The 23,741-nt window shown below is 36.8% G+C and overlaps 1 protein-coding gene across 1 annotated transcript in view; it reads left to right on the top strand.

Annotated features, from left to right (window-relative positions):
• Positions 1–22,398, top strand: part of MEGF9 (multiple EGF like domains 9) — an 81,776-nt gene extending 59,378 nt beyond the window's left edge. The window contains exons 3-6 of the mRNA XM_046662153.1: positions 6,695–6,834; positions 14,922–15,065; positions 15,611–15,880; positions 17,662–22,398. Of these exons, the coding sequence (XP_046518109.1) occupies positions 6,695–6,834; positions 14,922–15,065; positions 15,611–15,880; positions 17,662–18,113 (1,006 nt within the window). The 3' untranslated portion in view covers positions 18,114–22,398. The remainder of the gene's footprint in view (positions 1–6,694; positions 6,835–14,921; positions 15,066–15,610; positions 15,881–17,661) is intronic.
• The last annotated feature ends 1,343 nt before the right edge of the window (positions 22,399–23,741 follow it).

Genomic DNA, 23,741 nt, shown 5'->3' with positions numbered 1-23,741 from the left:
TGCAGGGTTCAGAAGGCAAAGGCTTCGTACTTGGATATAAAGGGCTTGGTCCTCAGCACTGTCAATATCAACATTCTCAGTTAAACGGGTTTTTGTTTGCTCACCTGGAAACTAAGCCACCACTTATGCTGTCATTTCTCTGAGAAAAGGAGTTCTGGATTCTAGGAAGTACAAGTTAATTTTTGGAACACAGCACGTACACAAATCACATATTAATAATTACCCTTTCACTAAGCAAACCTTTTAGAGTGGTTATAGAAGAATACAAAATGTTAGCATATTTGAGAAGCATCTTCTTGTCAAGATGATACTGGAAGCTTATGCTTTTTCTCTTTTCAAAATGACTTTTGAAATGCGAAAATCTCTATCAAATAGTGGAGTAATTGTGTGGGTTTGAGAATTCTTATGGCTGTATTTCTTCCATTAAAAAAAAGTGAAGAAAGTAAGAAATAACTTTCCTAGTTGTATTAAGTTAGCATTCCCAAGTTGTGGCTCTGGAAATATGACACTTTTTATTTTTTTGCCGTTAAGTGTTACTTCTGACTTTTCAAATAAACTTTTAAATTTGATTTTGGTAAGATCAGCTATCAGAAAATATTTTTGCACTTAGGCAATACCTTTTTTGAGTATTAAGAATTTCTGTCTGAATATGGATTTCCTCTAAAAATATTTTAGACTATTTGCCCTCAAAAATACAAGGAATGTTTAGCATAATAGCCCAATGTTTTCAACAATAAAGCTATCTTTTTTTCCTCCAGAAAAGGAGCTTTGCTCATTGCATAATGGTCTTTTCCACAATTGTAGAAAGACAGAGGAACACTAAGTGCAGATGGTCTTTTGCCAAAATGTCCAATTATTGAGTTTCTTTCATAACAAAAAAGGAGAAGCTGTTTTTCTCATTACCTTTACAAAACCATGACCCAAACATGAAATGAAGAATTTTTAAAAACTTTTCATTTTGTTTATTTCCCATGTAAAAGCTTTTTCTGGTTGGAAAAAGTTTTTCTAGCTGTCTTTTAATATTATTTTTAATATATTGAGAGAGTTTATAATCAGTAATTTTCTGGTAATGTCAGACCCTATTTTAACTAGTAGTTTCAATCTCTTCATAAACTAAATTGTTTTTAGTTATTAAAAAAGAGGGAGAAGAAAGTCGATACGTTTAGTTATCTATTTTTTTCTGTTTCTTGTTCTTTCCATGTCAGAGTGCCAACATGTAAACTGTTTTAGGAAGAAGGCAGGAAGAAAAGCAAGACTTCTGAATAAATTAATTTCCCTTTATTAGAACTCTATCTTTTTAGCTATTCTGTGACTCCTTGAGTTAAAATTGATAACATGATATCGAAATGTATGCCATTCACACATAAGTTATATCTTGTAACTCTTAGGAATAAAATAGACAATGTTTTTGATAACAAAACATGCCAAGACATTTGACAGTCAATGTTTTTGATAACAAAACATGCCAAGACATTTGACAGTCAATGTTTTTGATAACAAAACATGCCAAGACATTTGACAATTTAGAAAATTAAATCAATTAACTAGCTGGGACAAAAGCACATCGGGTCTCGCTGGCTTTGGTCTCACCTAATGGAGGATTTTGCTGATCCTTTCCCTTCTCAGTTTTGAAGTTTTCTTTCCAAAAACTGTTTCTACCATAGGTCCATAACCTGCTCTCTTTTCCTAGCCACAATTTTTGCTCCAAACTAGTAATTACCCCATAAATTTTTGCCATTTTTGTAGGTTTGTTAACAGAATTTTAAAAGGAAATAATTTAGTCTTGTCTGTCTTTGCCTAGTAAAGATTCTAACCCATTCTTCTTACAATTCTCATAAAAAATTCAAGATCTAGGACCATTATCATCATCTTCGTAGTTCTTTCGTTTTTGATGCTGATTATGTGCTGGACACTGTGCAAAGTACCCTGCATATGCAGTCTTTAATTTTCACAATAACTACTGCAAAGTTTGGTATAACTGTCTTCATTTTACAAATGAGAATACTGAGTCTAAGATAGAATAAGTACTTGGTCCCAGCTAGTTACTAAGCAGAACTGGAATTTGAACCAAGCTCTCTGTGTCTCCTCAAGCTATGAATTTTCCATAGACCCTGATACCTCCCTTCCTGTGTTCTACCCTTCCCACCCTAGTCAATGTGAGTATAAAAAGGGAAATTCTGAAGATTCTACACTCACTCATCTTAACTGAAACAAAATCTTTAAAAAGACATTTTGGTTAGTAGTTGTGTGACATAAATATGTACCATATCTTGAGATGATACACCACTGAATTTCCTTTTGAAAAAATAATAACTTCATGTCAAATATATATTTGTTTACATTTTAAGAGATAATTTTTAAGTGCTAAAACCTTGTAATAATTGTTCACACCTATAAGTGTGATAAATTCTATAACTAAGCACCAACACCATATGAAAATCTGAGAATTCTGTTTGGGATAATTTAAGAAATGTGTAGTATATGCTTAGTTATACTTAGTACAGCTTAGTTCCACAATGCTGGTGCTTCCTTTATAAATAATTTTATATTCTTCTTTCTGATATAATTCTCCATGCTACAACTAACTCATGTCTGTAAAAAGTAACACCAGATGAGAAAATTCTATCTTAAATTCTTTGTTGGTTGATCCCAGTAGTATAGATTTCTGCCTTCTATTCAAAATCCAGTTCTGCGTCCTTTTCTCCAGATATGAACCTGCGAGTCTTTGATTCTTTTCATTCAAACCTATGGATAAGCATGAGTGGTCTGTTAACAGGCCTTTGCGTTCCTTTTTTTAAAATTTCATTGCATTTATATCATTGACCTTTGCTTCAAAAAGCATTCAGCAGTCTTTAACAGAGGGAGACCATGAAAGGGGGTGTTGTAAAGGCTATTCTATGAAGGAAGTCACACAGGGAAAGCTTTATATTTGCTGAGGGCTTTAATTCTTATACATGCAGAACTTGGCCATGGGCCATGAGTCATGGGATGGAAAAGCTCTGCTAGTGCAGCCTCGCAACCAAACTTTCCTACTCCCTTCTGTAGATTTTTAAAAAGAGAAAAAAAGCACCTCTTTTCCTGTTGTTTTAAAATCTACCCAGGAAAAGTGAAGCCTGGTATCTAGGCTAGTCAGCCAGTTTATCAAGATTCAAAAAGCCACTCAAGGATTTTATTTTTTTAATTAGCAACTAAGGATCATATTCTCCAGGGAGAAAGATCCCTGCTTAAATCAGTCTTTTAGTGCTCAGAGCAGAATTATGGAGGGAAAGTCTACTTACAGGAATAGCAACTACTTTGAGAGCACTGGTTATATTGTGGTTGTGAGATGTTATTAAGTGATTAGGCATTCCGAGATAATACTATTTTCTTGTAGCTGGTGGGTTGGGCAAACTCTGTCATTAAAAGTAACTATTTATTCTTCTCTCTACCAAATAATCTAATGTCTATAGAGAAATGAGGACAAAGCATATTTTTATTAACACTTTAAAAGCCTTGGAAATTGGTGAATGAACGTTGTTAGACATTCTTTGAAAGATACATTATATCCTTGATAATTTTCTGACAGTATAGCGAGACTTAAATGGACTCGTTGTTTATTGTGGCCATAAGATATTCTTGAACTTCATATTTAATGAATACAGATTTACTTTGCTAGATCTTTACATACCTTGAGGTATTCTTGTGTAAGACTGTGTATATTTGTGTGTGTGTGGTGGGGCGGGAGGTTCTTTTGTTTTCTTTTTTGCAAAGTTACTTAAGAGATATGCTTGGTAATGTAAATTTCTGTTGCATATTTAAAATCAATGCTCATCTTCTATACTATGATCAGTACAAATTTTAATTAAGCTTTAACTAAGCATCAAAATATTTGGGCTTGAGTCTCTGAGAACCTTAGACTTTGCTAGGCTGCATTTTCTATTCGAGCAGTTAAGAACTCTCAGCTTTTGTCAAGGAAGCCCTGAAATTTACTAACAGTGAAAAAAGAGACCGGAGCTTATTCTGGGCAAGGCAGAAACAGTTCAGTGGGGTCAGAACCTAAATGAATGGTGAATTGTGGTGTCTTTAAAATGAAGCTGGATCTATAGAATGAAGAATCTATCGACTCTGTAGAATGAAGCTAGATACCCAAGCAGGTCTCAAATTATTTGGCAGGCAAATTTCTTGTACAAATTTAGAGTCAAACTTAGGGAGAGGTACGTAGCATGGTACAGAGGTTGTAGTGTGGCTTTGTATAAAGAAACCTGACTTGCTAGGTGTGGGCAATACCTTTAGCATCTCTGAATTCCCACAATAGTAAAATGAGGATTATGACTTCCACCTAACAGGCTTATTTTAAGGATTAGAGAGAATATATATTTATTGACATAGGCCCTCAATAAATGATGGCTCATTGTTTTTATCATCGTCATCATCACTTCTGCTTTCAGATACCTCCAATTTACATTTTCTGTGTAATTGTTTGTTAGTCAAGAAATTGCTTAAACTAATACACTAGACAGCTTTAAGATAGGAATACAGAGTTTGATAGGTGACTTCTCAGGATACAAGGCTTTGAGATATGTACAATATAGATTATTTACATAAGCCTGGCTTTTTTTCCCCTCTAGACTGGCTTTGTTTGAGTAAAGCCCTAAAAATATCCCATGTGGAACTGTTTTTCTAATTTTCTACTCCTTTCTGGCATACCCTTGGATAGTGCAGAGAATCTTAAGTGGCAGAGAGAAGTAAACTTTAACTCTAGTTACTCAAAATAGTTTTTAGGAGTAGAGGGCAAAAGCCTCATTATTTAGCCCAGGGGATGCTGGTGAACAGAGAAGCACATCTCAAATAATCCTTAGGTTTGTATACCACAAGTAGAATACACATGGTTGAAAGTTCCTTTACTTCCATTCTGCAAAGTTCAACCCAGAGTTCCAATAACTCTCAAATTTAGAGCTTCTATTTTTATTACAGAAATAGGAATATGGGAAGTAGTAAGGAATTACTTTAACTGATATGTGTAAGAGCTGTGTAAGTATTAACAATTTTAGCTTGGGCTCCTGAACTAAAATCAACAACCCCATAGGGGCTCATTATTGGGAGCTGAATCTCTAAAAAATAATAATAATAATTGAAGAGAAGTTCTATCTTATATTGTCTCACATCCAATATGACTGTGCCAAAAGCTACTCAGATGAAGTCTAAAAATTTGAGGTTCAGTATGAGCAACTAAAGAAGAGTCACATTGTTTGAAAAAAGGGAAAGTACTTTAGGTGTTCTGAGAACCCTAGTGATTAGTGTAGCCTTTCATTTTTCTTTTTCCCTCCCAGTGCTTAACTCTAAAATTCAGTTTATGTATTTATTGAGCATTTATTTATCAATCATATATTAAGTGCTTACAACAAACTGGTACTATGCTAGAGTCTGAGGATACCGAGATGGCTAAGATGTGGTCCCTGGATTCAGGAAACTCACCAAGTAAGATGTATGAAATGAAAATAGTTATAGTACATTATCCCTAAGCTTGTGCTAGGTCTTGAGGACAATAAAAAAAACCCACAACATTTGGCCTTCCTCAGATCTTTAACAGTCTAGTTAGAGAAGCAAGGCTTGCATATATGGAAGAATACAGAACAGATCATAATTAAGATTAAAATGTATGGTATAGATGTGAAGTCAAGAAGCTAAGAGATCTCTTCAGACCAGTCAGGGAAAAGTTTGATGGAAAAAGATGAGCCTGAAAGCAGGAGAATTTTTGACAGGTGAAGAGGAGGAAGGCCATTCTAAGAGGGAGGATTGTAGAAGAAATAATGACACTAAGAGATATTTTGAAAGGAAAATTGACAGAAATTGGTGATATATTGGATATGAATCAGTGACTGTAAGAGCATGGAGTAGAGGTAGAGGAGTTGAAAATCACAGCAAAGGTTTACGTTTACTGATTGGAGAGAGAGGGTATTGTTGATGTAATGGACGTCTAAGAAAAGAAAATAGATTAACAGGAAGAGTTGGGTTACTAAACAAAATATTTTTCTTACTTTAGATTTTTAGTCTTTTTGATTCGACAATCTAGAATTTTTATATGAATTTAATCCAGAAAGCAACAGAGGTCTCCACTATAGTCATATTGACTTAATTGTAAATTCTAGTTTAATTACCAGAAATATTATTTCAAAAGAGCCTGGACCTAAAGTAGAAAATTGTATCAAGTTTGCAGCATCTAAATGGATATTAGCTTTCACATTCATTAAGATCTTAGTATTCATATTCTTCAGCCGGAAGCTAGGTTGGATGAAGGCTAGGTGGTGCTTCTTCTCTTCCCCAGATTGGGCAGGGTGGCTGCTGATGGAACTGTGGAATGATCCAGGAATGAGATGTAGAAGTGGTACCAGTTCCGTGCCCCAGTGCTTAGTAAACAAAGATTTGTAAGCACTGGGAACTTACATTCTCCAAGGCTCCTTTATCGTTTATTTTAAACTACCCAAGTGCAGAGGATTAAATTGTCACAAATGATTAATGTTAGTACCATGTTAATTGAATTTATGTAGTTGTAAAGTTGTTCAACTTCCAATTAAAAACAAAGATCCTTCAATAATTCTAGTTACCAGAATCTAGGTAAAACTGTTTCTACATTAAGATCATGTATGATGGAATGTTAGGCAACAAAATTTTAAGCTGATTTACTTTTGTTCATTGTCTTTGCTTTTATTTGCAGTTCTGGGAAATGCCAGTGTAAATTGGGTGTCACCGGCTCTACCTGTGATCGATGCCAAGATGGATATTATGACTTTAGTAAGAATGGCTGCTTGCCCTGCCAGTGCAATAATCGGTCTGCCAGTTGTGATGCCCTCACAGGTACACACTTTCCTTAACTTTGTTATGTAATTAGTCCATTGTTCTTTTCATTTTGAAGTCCTTCATCTTGAGGTTGATTCTTCCCAAATAGTTTGTAGGGGTCTTTCTCTTCTAAGTAGGGCATAATAGGTTATATAGCAAGCCAAACTCCTGCTACAACAACTTGAGAAAAAATACATAAAGTTCAAAAATCATGTTGAACTAAATGAACTAAAATTCCAGAAAGAATAGAACTCTTCCTAAGTAAGCTGATGATCACCAGCTATTTTCTTTCCAGATTCTGGGCACAGGTTAGGAGCAGGCTTGGCCCAAGCAAAGGAATTCTTCTTGAGGAAAGAGACACAGAAAGAGATTTTGTCAGTCGTTTGGGGCTTGCATGAAGGACTGGAAACTGGGGGAGCCCTAAACACAAGACCAGTTTTCCCATAGAACATTAGCTGACTGTGCAGGAGGTGGGAGGCTAGCCCAAAAGCTATGAAGAAATCTCTCAGTCTTGTGGTGCTGGGAAGACAAAATCTCTTTAGAGAAGGGCTGCTACAACATATGACCATCTCTCTCTGGAGACATTGCCAGGTTCTGAAGGTACGCGGAGTGGCACCTAGGCTCAAGCCACCAAAGGGCAGTACTGAATCTGTTGCAGTCTTTCAGGGCTGAGGAGATGCGGGCCTGCTAGGCTCTCAGTCAAAAGCCTAGAGTGCCACAACCAAGAGACAGAGACGAGCCATAGGTGAGCTGACTGTACTAAAACTGCAGTCCGTCCTCAACCCATCTCAATTTCTAACTGCATTTAATGATCCTCTCATCATAGCTGCCTAGCAGGAGAAAGGGAATCCTCTGTGGTTCTTTTATACATTGTGTCTGGCATACAATCAAAAATACTAGACAATGCTGAGGTAGGAAAATGTGACCATTAATAAAGAGGAAAAGTAAACAATAGAAGCAGACCCAGAGATAATCCAGATGTTAGAGTTAGCAAACAATGCCTTTAAAATAACTAATATTAATATTTTAAGAAAATAGAGAAAAACTAGACAATACGTGAAAAGAGGCAAAATTTCAAGAGAATTGGAATCTATAAAAAAATCAAAAGGATAATCTGGAACTGAAAAATACAACATCTGAAATTAATAACTCATTGCATGGGTTTAACAGCAGATTGTACATACTGAAGACAAAGTTAGTAGACTTGAATACAGCTCAGTTAAAAATATCCAAACTGAGGCACAGAGAAAAAAATGCAATGGGAAGAACAGAGCAGGAAACGCATATGGGACACAGCCAAAAGGTCTAACATAAATGTAATTGGAAACTCAGAAAGAAAGGAGAGAGATGTGGAGGCAGAAGCAATATCTGAAGAGATAATGGCCAAGAATTTTCCAAATTGATGAAAGACATCAACCCACAGATTTAGAAAGTTCGGCAAACCCTGGGCATTATAAAAACAAAGGAAGACACATCTAGGCAAACTACTGAAAACGAAAGACAATTAACTTTTCTGTTCTTCAGTTTTCCTAAATGTAAGGATTACAGGTACTTTCTTGGAAATTTTTTTTCCCAACAAAAAAATCAGGACACATTAATCTGACAAGTATAAGTGTTTTTATGAGGACAGGGTAGCAATTTGAAATTTAAAGTACCCTGGAAAAATCTTTATTGAAAACTTATTCTTCGTTCTACTCCTCTGCTCTATGGTGAAACAAACTGATTTAGAAGAATTTTTTTTCTATTATGTGATCTGTTACCTGCCTACCTACCAGTTCTGTCTTGTGTTATTCTCTTGGTTTTTTTTTTTTTTTTTTTAAGCTGTCTATGATCCGGTCGTACTGGCTTCTATTCCTCCAAACAAGCTATGTTCCCTTGTATCAAGGTTCTCATACATGGTCTTTCCTCTGCCTAGAATGTTTTCTAGTATACCTCTACCCCTACGCCTGGCCCCTTTCCTTTATTAGATCGTATTCTTCCTGCAGGCCTTCAATTAAAGGTTACTTCATTAGAACACAGTTCCTGATGCTCCAGGCTAAATGATGATTCCCAGTTATACACTCTCCTATACACGTGTATTTTTTTCATAGCACTCATCGCAGCTTGTAATTATAGATTTACTTGTGATTGAGTCATATGGCTTACTCACCACATTGTAAGTTCCATGAGGACAGGAGCAATATCAGTTTTCTTCACCATGGTACACACTCTCTAGCATGGAGCTTGGCAACGTAGTAAGTACTCATTAAATGTTTGTTGAGTAAATGAACAAATGAATGGAAAAACATACAGAAGGAAGGTGAATTTCAATCTTGGGTAATGACAGGAATGCTTCATCATACTGAGTTGATTTAAATTGCTCTCTAGATCTTTTATGGTACCAGACAGCAGTCTACAGTGCTGGTTCTCACTTCTGATTTTCCTTGCAGCAGTAAGGGAGCTCTCATTAACGTGAAGTAAATCCCAACCTGTCCTGCTCTGGGGATAATTTAAGGCAAAAGAAACCCTTTTCACAATTACAACTTCTAAAAGCAGCCAGTAATAAGAGAAATACACAGTTTCTCTTTCTGGAAACATAATGAAAGTGGAATCCAACGTGACGGATTGCAAATACTTGATTTAAAACTGCAGGCTTCACGTAAAATCAATCTTTCCTTCTGTCTCAAATGAGATTTTTTCAACAGTGCTGTGATACGGTGCCCTCTGGTGGCCACTTAACAATGTTTTCGCAGTCATTTTTTCTCACCTCTAGTCTTTACCTGTGTTTTAGATTGAAGTAGATTTTTAAAGTAACCTTTTTGTGATAAAATATGTTAGGAAAAAACACTTTGGAAAGCAATTTGATGCTGTGTATCGGAAGTCTTAAAAATACTTCCTTGATCCAATAATTCTGTTTCCAGGAATCTATTCTGAGGAAATAATTCTAAATTCATAAAAAGCTTTATTTTCAAGGATGCTCACCAAGGTGGTGGTTATAATTCTAAAAAATTAGACAACACTATTTCTAACACCAGAGAATGAAGCAAATTATGTTCTCTAGGCAATACATGTTTAAGAGACAGAAAGTGAAATTTTGACTTTACCTTGTGCAAGTTACTTATCTTGCTTTTCTCCTAGAAATTTGGGATAATAATAGTAACTGCCTGATGGGTTGTGAAGATTTAATGCAATATATTTATAAAGTGCTTAATGCAGTGCCTGGCTCGTTATAAGCAATCAATAATTGGCAACTATTATTATGTTGTCGTTAAAATATTTTAAAGAATAATATATCCCAACATGAGAAAGTGAAAGAAGCAGGATATAAAATGACATGTGCCATATGTTTAGACTATTTGAAAAGCAAAACCCAAACCTCTACATATAAGGAAAGATTTCGAGGAAAAGTATTCAAAATCTCAATGACAGATTTCTTAGGGTGATTTTTTTTCTTTCTTTCTACTCCTGTATTTTTCTAGATTTTCTTTATTGAACACGTATTTCCCTTAAAGTGGAGGTAAGGGGGACTGTTATTTTTTTAAACTAGAACTTTATGTTCATATAGTGTACTTCTTTCTAAGAATTCTAGGCACCTTCTTTTATTCATCAGGTGAGTAATGTCGCATGGTGAGTAACAACCTCAGCTGCTTGACTGAGTTGACCACTCTTTCACTCCTCGATGACTTTCTTCACTTTAGGATGTCACATACTTTCCTGGTTGGTTTGGTTTTTTTCCTTTTTTTTCCTCAGTCAGCTCTGCTAGATCTTCCTCTGTTCAACTGTAAGCACTGGAGTGCCTCAGAGCTCAGTCCTTGACATGTTTGTCTTCTCCATTTATACTCTCTCTAAGTGATCTCACTCTGTTCCTTGAATTTAATTTAAATGCCAGCTATACATGTGCTGATTACCAGATTTACATTTCTCCCTTGATCTTCACACTCAAAGATCCAACAGCGCCCTTGACATCTTCTTTTGATGATGTCACACATCCAAAACAGCTCTTTATTTTACCCTATAAGCCAAGACTGCTTTACTCCTAGTGTTCATTTCAGTAACTGGCGCCATTCACCCAGTTGCCTAACCCAGTAGCTTAGGAGTCATATTTGATTCCTTTCTTTTCCTTACTGCAAGTATCTAATCCATCAGCAAGTTCTGTCAGCCTGACATTCAACATACACCCTAAATCTGACCACTCTTCATGATCTTCTTGCTGTCCTCCTTGTCTAAGCCACTGTCATCTCTCTGAGCCACTTATACACTCTCTCATCTGGTCTCTCTGCCTGTTCTCTCGTGCTCTCATCCTCCAACCCCCACCCCACCATAGTCCAATCTCCACATAATAAACAGAGGGATGTTTTTAAAAACCTGATCGTGTCATTCCTATGCTTAAACCCTCCAATGGCTTCCCGTTCCTCTTGGAATAAAACTCAGACTTCTTTCTATGGCCTACATGACTTTACATTTTTGCCCCTTGCCTTTCTCTCTGACCTTATTTCCTGTTATTGTCTCCTTTGTTCACTTAGGCTGGCTCTCTTTCTGTTTGACAGGTTAAAGTTTGCCTTCTGCCCTGTAGAGAGGACCAGGCATTTCTTCCTGCAACAAAGTATCTTGCTGTATTTCTGACAGGTTTATATATAAACTGTGAAATGGCAAAATAAACAAGGAAAAGGCTTTTTACAGGTGGCAATTTATGTTTCAAAGCTTTGTCACTGAATTTGGTTGGAAAGGAGCCCTACATTCTTTTCTTTGACCAGTTATTTTCTTGGTTACCCCTACCAGATTTTTTTGATGCTTAGCCAAGAAGCATGAGATCATCTTCAGGAAACACTCATTCCTTTTTTTTGGATCCACTCCTTTGGCTACCTTTCAGCAAAGAGAATGTGAATTTTAAGACAGTATTGTTATATTTGGGTGGTTCCAGGCAGAGCATAATGAACCAAGTCAGACTTCAGCTAATTTATGTATATAATTTATCATAAAAGAAAGATCCTGAAATTTTAGATTTTAAAGGGAACCTAGGTCTCATCTAGTTCAGCTTTCTTAATTTATAGATGAGGAAACTAAAGCATAAAGAGAAAATGTTATATTCTATGGAATAGTCTTTCACCCTTTGAAATGTTTACATTACCTTAAATTATTAGCCAAGGCATGGTTATCCCATTTTACAGATTAGAAAAGTGAAACTCAGAGAAACTATTTCCTGAAGGTCGCATAGCTGGTAAGAGGTTCACTGGGGAATGGAACTCAGATCTGGCCTTAAATACCCTACATTTTCCTTATGCTGTGTTGCCTCCCAGAGAGGAGCTATAAGCTGTTAGAAAAGTAAATTCACATTATTAGTTCCTATAGTATATAGATTTTAAAGGTTATGATCCTTATTTTTATTATAAAAATCAGTCTTCAGGTTTCTACATGAAATGTTTTAAAATTGCTTGAGTTCTTGAAATATTTTAAAGCGTGCATGGTGATATATTTTATAATGTATCCATTTTTCAATCAGAAAAAAATCACGATAATAAAAATAAAAGTGATACATGCACACCATACGAGAGACAATTTGAAAATTAGAGGGATGAAAAACACTGAAAGGACTGTAGCCCCTCACAACTATTGCCAGCATTCTGGTGTGTTTGTCTGCTCTGTCTTTAATTTATTCATTTTCTTTCTCCATAGCTGTGTTCCAGGTGAGTGCTATTTTTAAAGCAATGTAGAGTGATGAGTTTTTAAGAACTGATGAGTTTTATTGTCATACTTATCTTTACTTTTGAGATGACATATTTACCACGTAGGGTTATTTTTTCTCATTGACGACTCATTGCAGAGTATGGCATAAAACAAACAGAAGTAATAAATCCTTCTCAAAAAAAATGTTAAATATTCTAATATAAATGGTTTAAGAGAGTAAAATTGTCTTGTGATAAGCACAAAGCAAAGGCTTAAGGTCTTATCTAGAATAATGAAAAGCCCCAAAATAATCAGCATGTAGGCCTAGTAGCATGGTAGGGGCAAAGTATTAAAAATGTATAATATATATACACACACACACATGCACACCCCATTTCCTTTTTTAAAGATTTTATTTTTCCTTTTTCTCCCCAAAGCCCCCCAGGTACATAGTTGTATATTTTTAGTTGTGGGTCCTTCTATTTGTGGCATGAGGGACACCGCCTCAGCATGGCTTGATGAGCGGCCAGGATCCGAACCAGTGAAACCCTGGGCCACCGAAGTGGAGTGCGTGAACCTAACCACTTGGCCATGGGGCTGGCCCCAACACCCCATTTTTTAATAAGAGTAGCAACATGACCTTTTCTTGCCACATTGCAAATGGTGTGTTATTGGCATGCCTCTTGCCCTAAACAACCATATTCTGTTACAGAACTAGTAACTTTTTTGAGGTATTTTTGTATTAAAGTTTAGAACTTTATGAGAACTTTTTTCTTAAAAATTATTTCCATTGGACATTTTTAATAGGGGGAGAGCAGATAGATATTATACACAATGTAGGTTTTGACCTTTCCAACCTGCAGAACACTTTAACATTTAAGATTATTTTATTTTTAGAGCCAAAATCTACAGTTTCTTAGCATGTATTTTTTATCTGCTTTTATTGTCACAAAGATGCATAGCTAAAGAGGGATGAAGATGTAAGAAGACCTGGAAAGAAATCAGTACCTAAAGTGTTCATCACTGTATGATCATATCCTACTTTGTGATATATATGTGAAAAATATCATTAACACTATCAGGCCTTACCAAATTATATGATTAGAAGTGATGATATTTACATGCAAGTTTGATTGAATTCGAAGTGTTCAGATGTACTTTTGAAGATGTCTTTCCCAATAAGGTCATGAAGTTTTGGGGAATTCTGCTGTAATCACTGAAGAATTGAGATTTGACATGTATGTTAACATAATTTCCATTCTTCGGCTTTTCAAATCTTGCTCCAGTTGTCAGAACATTTTATTTTACAGCCTCATTCTCTCTCCCCCTTTTTGAAAATATTTTACTAGTAAGGAAAAGAAATCAAATGAAACTGTTTACTAATAGTTTCAGCACTGAACTGTATTTAGTTTATCATGTAAAATTTCATTGTCTTCCTAGATTTCTATATGGAGTTTACTCCCTTATTTTTGTGGTAATAGTTCTGAGTGTCCCTTTCAATCTCTGTGCCCCCCAAAGAAGGAATATAAAGTACACTGCACTTTTCCTTTCCTGTTTTCAGACGTTATGCTGCTTCAGTGCCTGCAGAATATCCTTACTAATAGGGTACCAAAGGAGTATTACCACAAAATACGTAACTTTGCTTGCCTCCTTTCTTTTCATTTTCTTTATTAATTAATTGTTTTCATTTTTACTTTGAACTTTTAAATGTAAAATATATGAAGAATAATATAAGAAATACCCATGTACCCACAGCTAGAATGAATAAATATTAACATTTTGATATTTTGCTTAATATTTGTACATATGTGTATATAGTTATATATTTGAAGTAGAAAATTTCAAATAAAGTTGGAGTTCTCTCTTTTTTCTTCCCTAGTTTCATATTTCTCCCTCCCTCCACAGAGACAAGCAGAGCATAAAATGCACCTATACTCTCTCAGTCCACATTTAATTTTTGCTACATATGTATGTATCCATCTGCATAGTGTATTATGTATCTATTTTCTTAGTAGTGTGTAGTGCGGTTTTTTAAATTTTGCAAAGTAAGCACTCTCTCTGTGTGTATCATTCTACAATTTACTTTTTCAACCAATGTTGCTTTTAAGATTTGTATGTGTTTATACAGGTCTAATTCACTTATTTAACTATAGTATCCTAACTATGAAAATAGCACAGTTTTTCTATTCTTTTAATAGATCTTTAGATTGTTTTTATTTTTTCTTTGCAAAGTGCTTTCAGTATGCAGTCAGTCAATCAACAGGGCTTATTGCAACTCTACTCGTGTGCCCCCTGGCCAGTGTAGAAATATGACAGGGTAGAAACTGAATTCTGTCCAATCCCTATTGGATAACTCTTTCTGGTTACCTCGTAAGATCTTTCGGTTGCAGGTATGATTTATTTAAAGTTACTGTGCTTTCAGAGTAAATCTTTAACTTCTTAAAATAATTTGCTTCTTTTAGGTGCTTGTTTAAACTGCCAGGAAAATAGCAAAGGGGATCACTGTGAAGAATGCAAAGAAGGATTTTATCAGAGTCCTGATGTCACTAAAGGCTGTCTTCGCTGCCCTTGTTCAGCAGTGACATCTACGGGCAGTTGTATCATAAGTAAGCCCTCTCTCTAAATCTTCATTTTTAGAGGAAAAATCAGTGAATCAGTTATCAATGGGTATAAGGTGTGTTGATAAATAAAATTCTAGATGCTGTAGGTGAAAGGAACTTATAAAAGCAGCAAAGGTTTTTCTTTCTAGGAATTTGCAATCAAATCCAAATGTGTATGCGAAATGAGACTTGAGAGAGGGATGAGGAAGATTTTGTTCAAGTCCTATTTTGTTCCCTCTCTCATGACTACAGAGGAAGGAATAAAAAATTTTTGAGTGTCTCTCCGTCACAATTATTCAGATTCCTTATGTGGGCATATTTCTTTTGTTCTCTCCCTGAATTGGTTCTCAGATGGCCCCCCTCATTCTCACAATAAATGGGACAGTTAATGACTGAGGTATAGATTATTACTTTGATTCCATATGTCTCCTAAGTTTGGGAGGAGATACTAGCGAGGGTTTGTAAATCTTTTTGAGGACTAGCAGTTGTTTTGCATTTTTCATTGCAGCTTCAGACTGTACTGAATTATATTGGCGTTCTCTCTCTTTTAGACTCGGGTGAATTGGAACCTACATGTGTCCAATGCAAAGATGGTTACACAGGCCAGAACTGCAATAAATGTGAAAACGGCTATTACAATTCTGACAGCATCTGTACAAAGTGCCAGTGTCATGGCCATGTGGACCCAATTAAAACTCCAAAGATTTGCAAACCCGAGAGTGGTGAGTGCATCAACTGCCTCCATAACACCACTGGGTTTCGGTGTGAGAACTGCCTAGAAGGTTATGTTCGAGACCGCGAGGGAAATTGCATCAAGAAAGGTAAAACTTCACCTAAGGTTGTAAATTAGTGTCTAAGCCTAGCAGTGAAAATTTCAGGACACCTACCTTTAGCTCTATAAAACCTTCCAATCCCACCAGAGGAGTTTTCTGGAAATAGCTTCTGATAGATGTTTGCCTAAAGAAATTTCCCTCCGTTCCTGCTGCTCTCCTGATACTCCAGTCAACTCCAGAAATTTGAGGACCGAGACAAAGTCATTGCAGTGTTCTCATGTTTTCTCTTGATTTATTTTTATTTTTATGTTAATAATTTAAAAGTCCTATCATTTCTTTTATCCTTTGCTTCCTGTATTCTCATCACTTCCAGTGATCATCACAGGTCTTTTTAAGTAGGGACCCATAATCTGGTTAGAAGTCCCAAATGAGAAACAAGAGTTCATTCTAGCATCTGTCCTAACTTTGGGGCTAGGTTTTCCCATGTGTGATGGAGGAAATAGTAATAATCTTCCTTTGATTTTTAAAAGAAAAAGTTATTCCTATGGCAAAGTGTTTCTTAAAGGGATGTTGAGTAAGGGTTTAGATAAAAGTTAGTGATTAGAAATTCAGCATGAGTTAGGGATATTCGGGCCTTATTAGATCACGGGCAGATTAGACCATGCTCTTCTGCAAACCACTCCGATATTCTGACAGATGCTGAGTACTGGGCTGATGGACGCTGAGTCTGTGGCAAGTGTCATCCTTCTGCCGTTTTCTTAATATCCTTGTTCTGTTGTGATCAAGGCTAGAAGACTCAGACTGAACCCTCTCACTAGCCTGGAGAGCCTGTCACTCACTTCTCTTTCCCGTTTGCAGGCATACCTTGTCCATCCTTAGCTGACAGGACTGTGATGATTTTTCTGATTAGTTATTAGGTAATGTAAGACATTCCTCTTTTTAGGATAGATTGATGTGGCTGACTGTGGTGATGAATTATAATGATAATAGTAATCATTTTATTGAGTGCCTACTATGTGTCAAGCACTGTAAACATTAAATATGATAATGTTGTATCATACATTATCTCATTTAATCCTTCCCAAGAACTCTGCAAACTAGACATTATTATTCCCATTTTACAGATGAGGTTTGAAAAAGATTGACTTACTTTTCTATAGCTACACAGTTCTACTAGATTCCAAGCCTTTGGTATTTCCACTGAGCTATGCTACATTAGAGATACAAAGTATAGTATCTTAGTTATAAAATAACTAGTACACAAAACAAGAATTACTACACATGCAATTAAAGGAAGCTGTTTTCCCTCTTGGCTGAATCAACTTTCAACGTTTAAATTGTGTTTTTCAGAAGTAACTATGAATGCGATTTTTCCTATTTTGTTTTTGCCTCCTTTGAAGAGAATTTTATGAAATGTCATCAGACATACTGAACTTATTTTAGTTCAAATGATTGTCATCTATCCCTGTCACTTTTAACCGAGTGATTTAGAATTCAGTAGTGACATATTTACTGCCTTTGCAGGAATTTGTATGAATCTATCCAGGAGTAAAAAAGGATGGAAAACTCCAACATTAGAATTCTCCCAAAGATTTTAGTATAGCTGTATATATTTTGGAGAACAGCCATGGATGTAATAATCTAGCTTTCTAGACCCTGATTCTTTTCACTATATTTCTTTAAAAATTATTTTTAACTTGCATTACCGTAAAGCAGACTATCATGTCAACATCCCATATCAACTTCCACTCCCATGTGTATTTCTTTTATTGTTTCTTAAAACTAGATAATTTTGTCTTTTACATTTCATTCTCTGTTTTTATTTTCAGAAGTTATTGTTCCAACACCTGAAGGTTCTACCATTTTGGTTTCCAATGCCTCTTTGACCACATCAGTGCCCACCCCTGTTATAAATAGTACATTTACCCCTACAACCCTGCAGACTATCTTTTCAGTAAGCTCTGCTGAAAACAGCACGTCAGCTTTAGCTGATGTATCATGGACCCAATTTAACATCATCATTTTGACAGTCATCATCATTGTGGTGGTGCTGCTGATGGGATTTGTGGGAGCTGTATATATGTACCGGGAGTACCAAAACCGGAAACTCAATGCTCCCTTTTGGACCATCGAGCTGAAGGAAGACAATATCAGTTTCAGCAGCTACCATGACAGCATTCCCAATGCAGATGTGTCAGGATTGTTGGAAGATGATGGCAACGAAGTGGCTCCCAATGGGCAACTGACCCTGACGACACCCATGCATAACTACAAAGCCTAAGGAGCTAGAACTCTTCTCCTGGATTGTTAGACCACAGCGCTTACTAAGACAGCAACAGCCCCTGGGCCAGAAAAAGCCTGGGTAGCATTTGCTGAGAAAGCAAAGGCGTATAGTGCATCTGAAATTTCAGGTACAAATGTGTAATGCACTTAGCCTATTACTCTTAGTTTTCCCATGAAGATCTGAAGTAGTCACTGTCAATAAGGACTTGAAGTAAAGTATATTTTTGTACCAAACCACATGGGAGTATAGAAAGGCTCAACCCCATAGTGCAGCCCAAATCCACTTGACCTCGGGTTAGACTCCTGGGGAAGTGTTCACCAAACCAGTGGAAACAGGATGATGGATGTGGAGGGGGAAAGGACTGCCAGAAGACTTCATCTCCATTCCTGAAACACATTTTTTTAAAGGGTCAGGCATGATATTCATTTTACTCTACTAAAAGACATCATTGAGGAGAAGCTGATGTCTGGGCTGTATCACAATAAATAATCTTTAGTGTTTCTAGAATAAGGACAGAAAGGTTCTAAGAAGATCTTTAGAAGGATTTGATTTTTCCTTCCAGAATTCTTACTCAATATGGGATTAAAGCACAGGATAAGCTTCTAATGGTAAAGAGAAGAGGGCAACATTTGGAAGCAGGAAGCTGGTGGTCCTCCTTAGGGTCTCAGTGTAAATGATAAATTGTCTAAAAACAGGAAATTTTCCTGCCTCTAGAGAAATAAGGTGTATATAGTTAATGTAGCATATCTGGTCAACATTGTATTTGTATCTATTTGTAAAAAAAAAATCATGTCATATTTTATCATCTAGAATTATTTGTACAGCAGTTAATGGCATTGTAAAAAGAGAATATGGGGATTGGTTAAAATCCTGTAAAATAGATGACAATATTGCTAGAGCTGGGACTCTGGTGAGCATCCGTCATTTTTAGTCCCTCTTTGGACGTTGTTGAAATTTATAAGGGGTTGAATGTTTCTAATCTTTCTTTCCGTTTCTCAATGTAAAAGTAGAGTGATATGTTCTTTGACTTACTATAGATTCAAGCAATAGATTTTGAAGTCAACGATCGTTAAGCTGGGACACAGGCTGTGCTTTCCAAACTACTCACCTAATTAGACATTAGCCACTCTATACATTTTACATAGATTAATGTAGAACATATCCTCATTAAAAAGTGGTTTTTTTAAAATGTAAAAGATAGTCTTCCAAAGGAATTAGAAATATTTTAGTTCCAAAAGAAAACCCATCATATCACTTGGGATCCCCTTTCATGCCTGTGAAATATTTATATCCTCCCTCTCCCTCCTAAGAAATGCTTCCTACCTGTGACATCGCCCCTCACTCATGCGCCGCGAGGTGTGTGCCATCTCTGTGCAGTGCTACAGTTCTCCTGTTTCTGCTCGTCTGGCTGGAGGGTGCTCTGTGGTTGAGTAAGGAGAGGTAGTCCTTGCTTAGAGACACAGTTTTTTCCTAGGGGCCATTTACTGTTGTTCTCATCTGTTAGGATATTGACAGATTGTGGACTAAGCAAGCCAGGAAAAGCAGCTAGAAGTCACATATACATCTTGATTAGGAGGAACAGCAAACTTTCAAGTGGTTAGAAAAAAGGCAAAGACCTATTCAATTAGACCTAGGAAATCCAAGTTCACAACTCTTCCTAACTTCCCCAGAGAAAAACCTGGAATTTGGTCATCCCTGTGTAGGAGACCACTAAGTTGCTCTCAGGGTTTGGAGATGATGCTCTGGAGGATGTGCAGGCAGATAATCTACTTGTGGTAACCTGAAGTGCTCTGAATATTTGGCCATTGCTCATGAGAGTTGGTATTTACATTCATTATATTAGAATTAATTAATATTTCTATAACCTTTTACAGTTTGCAAAGCATCTTCCCATATGTGTGTCCTTTGTTCCTCACCATAGCCGCCTGAGGAAGTAATTGTTGTCCCCATTTTATAGATGAGGTTAAATGCCTTGTTCAAGGCTATGCAATATGTCATCATTGGGCTTGGCATCAGGATTCCTAATGTCCTGCCAACTACAGGCCAATAGCCGTGGACTCAAGAAGCCTGCGAGGGCCAGTCCTGTCTGTGGGTGTTTCTGACTTTTCTAAGTGCAAGGTGCAGTCTGGGGCCACATGCCTGTGAAGGGCTTTGTGGAAAGAACACAGGAGGAGTACTCTCTGAAGCCACGACTGGTGATAAGCAAATAAAATACCAGTTTGTGCTTCATTAAAGTGAACTAATCCTTCCAAGCAGGGAGGGCAAACCTCGTCCCCAGCAGCTGCCACGTATGTGTGTACAGACTTTGCACTGCATAATTCCAAGGAATTCTGCAAAGTGGCATACCTGCCTTTCTCCCAGACTACCAGCTCCTCAAAGCCAGGGGTTGAGAGGGTGAGAAATAAACATTTGTTAAACAGAAGTGAACTCAATAGAGAAAGAAGGCGTGTTTGTTGGCGTCTGAGAGCCAAAGCCAAATGGTCCGGATTCTGGCCATGTAGTGATTCCTTGAAGCAGACCTTAAAAGGTATTGCAAAAATTGAATCACAAAGAACGTTTACCTTTCAATACTTATGAACAGTTCCTTGCTTATGTTTTTAATTTTTCCCAATGGAAAAAAAATCAAAGTCTTAATATTTGTTTTAAATAATGTTCTTTAGCATCCCCTCCTTTCTGTTGGTGAAAGTAATTTTGCTTTAAAAGATAAATCAATCATGAAGTGATGTACCACCTAAATCAGACCAGGAGACTAGTGTGGGGTACATTACACGCCACTCATTCCTCTAAGGCCTCATCCCCATGCCACGGCGTTCTGCCCCAGGAGCCCATTAGTCCTTCAGAAAGACTGATATTGGAAGAGTTTTTGTCTAAGGATTATAAGTTTGTTTATTTTCCAGTAAGATAGGATGAGTGTGAATCTTATGGATAAATGACAGATACTGCTATTAAGTGATACGCTTGTCTGCATTAATAAGCCCTTATGCACTTCTGACATGCACATGCTCTAGGTTGTGTTAAGTCTGTCTGTCCTCCCTTGCTTCCCCTCCCTTCCTCCTTCCACCTTCCAGCTCCCAGCAGTCTCCTATTAGTGGAATTTCTCCAGTTATAGAGAAAAATGACAATGAAAACTAGCCATCATTTATACTAAGATCCTGTGGACTTAGTGTGTCACTCTTAAGGATACCTGAATTTTAAGAGAGGAGAACAGAGCTGACGTGGGATGGGACGAGAGATTTTTGGGAGAGGATTTGTAGAAGAGTCGAATTACGTGGCTACTCTCTAGCTCCAATATGCCTGGGAAAATTGGCCTTTAAAGCAATGCTCACTGACCTGCTAGTTCGTTTTGGTCAGCTGAGCGCCTTCAGGGTCTTTGGCCCTCCTCTGCTGCTTTGGAGGCAGAGAGCTACAGCATCCGTCCTTCCTCCTGACAGCCTCTGCTGGGCCTGGAGCGTTAGACCTTTCCCTCTGGTCCTCTGTTTTTTGTAGGACACGTGGTGAACATCACACCACTTATCATGAACATTCCCTGGTTCTTATGTTTGAGGTATGTGGATAGCAGTTGAATTTACACATCTCAAGGAAAGCTCTCTGACGAAAGTTTAGAGAAGTAAAAAGCAACCCAACGTAAGCTGTTAGAGCAGGGAAAGCATTTCTGGCCTCATCCATGATGAACCTTTTGGTCTGTTATGATCTTCTTGATAGTAAGGAGTTTGGGAGCTAAAATGAGTTTGGTGTGTGCAGGGGAGAAATGGAAAGTTAATGCAAGTTTTCTCTTTAACCCTGAGCCAGTGACTATGCCAAGGGGAAGAGCAGGAAGGATACACTGATTCATCTAAAGAAGTCAATAGCAAATGGACTAAAGGTTATGGATCATTAAAATGTCAGTGGTTGAATGATGCTTTTTCAAAGGCAGGTGGGAATCTTTCTTACTTGTTCCTTATGCGTACATGGTAACTGTGACAGCAGCCCTGGAATGTCAGCCAGGGCTTCAGATCTCAGTCCAAAAGCTAAATGATTTAAAGTTAAGTTTTAATACTAGGCACAAGCACTCTGTAATACGTTAAATTTCAGCCCAAGCAATTAGGAAATGTTTCTGAAACATTAGACTTATATTTATGTCACTAAAATTCTAACACAAATTTTAAAACCGTGTCTCATACATATGCTGTACTAGGCTTCCTGATGCATTTCTAAATTTGTGTATGATTTGAATATATGAAAGAATTTATACAAGAGTGTTATTTAAAATTATTAAAAATAAATGTATATAATTTGTACCTATTGTAGATTTGTTGTTTTACTTTTTTATGTGGTCAGAGTTGTTGGAAGCCTTTTAATATATGTCACAGATCATTTATTTTCAAACCACTTCATCAAAATCTTTGACCCCTTCATTTATTGACTGTGCTTTTCACTTTAAGAAGTTCCTTTAAAGAAAGTTTTCCACTTAGGAAAAACAAATGCCGCATGAAGAAGATTCCCCCTATTAGAACAAAACAAAATAAAACACCCTGAGAAGAAAGCATATATTAACATATATTCTCGTCTGTGCTTTTGCTTGTCCCCATTGGAAATCCACTGAGATGTCCAGGAAAATGTTATAGAAAAAACTTGCTCCTTTCGGATTTCTTTTTCATACATATAGAAACGTTTCCTTTCTCTAGTATAGATCTGAGGGGGCTGTGTTCTACGCGTTTATTAGATAACCTGTAATGAGAGCTCCTCCTTGATCATTTTGAGGTGCCCTTAAAGATCCACTTTTTTGACAAAGCTCTGTGGTCTTTCATGGGATTGCCATCCAGAGATCCAAGGAGGACTTGGAAAAAGAAGAAGAAATGTCAGGCCTCTTTTTTTTGTGCTTCATTGGTTTATTCAACTTCAGTGGTTGATATTTAAACTTTCAAACCCTGTTTTTCCTTTATTTTCTAGTGACACGAGGAAAGTTTTATTATTTATAATCCCACCTTACTTATATATATGGTTCTATACATGTCGTTCTATGATGTATATGAATTGAGTATTATTTTAAGGAAACAATGAGAGTGACAGAAATCTAAACAAATTAAAATTCAAGAGAAAGTAAGTATATATACAAACATCACGGCAAAAGAAACTTGTCAAAAACATTACTTTTATAGTAGTCATACTTTCGATGAAAGTTTATCAAGTAATTTACTAAATTGCATTATCAAAATTAGTTGTATTCCTTTTCCATAGGAGTATAAGATGCATATGTTTTAAAAATTCCACATGCTCCATTGTAATTAAATCTCAATAACTTCAAAGTCACACTTGTGCTTAGTTACGTTAAAAAAGTTAAGCTAGGGGCCGGCCCAGTGGTGCAGTGGTTAAGTGCGCACATTCTGCTTCTCGGCGGCCTGGGGTTCCCCGGTTCAGATCCCGGGTGTGGACATGACACCGCTTGGCAAAAGCCATGCTGTGGTAGGCATCCCACGCATTAAAAAAAAAAAGTGGAGGAAGATGGGCATGGATATTAGCCCAGGGCCAGTCTTCCTCAGCAAAAAGAGAAGGACTGGCAGTAGTTAGCTCAGGGCTAATCTTCCTCAAGAAATAAATTAATTAAGTTAAAGTCAAAACAGCAGAATGTTTTTCATGAGATGACAG

The sequence above is a fragment of the Equus quagga genome, chromosome 1, assembly GCF_021613505.1.
Source record: "Equus quagga isolate Etosha38 chromosome 1, UCLA_HA_Equagga_1.0, whole genome shotgun sequence".
Lineage (NCBI taxonomy): Eukaryota > Metazoa > Chordata > Mammalia > Perissodactyla > Equidae > Equus > Equus quagga.
The sequence above is the reverse complement of the archived record's forward strand: the minus strand, read 5'-3'. Positions and strand labels throughout refer to the sequence as shown.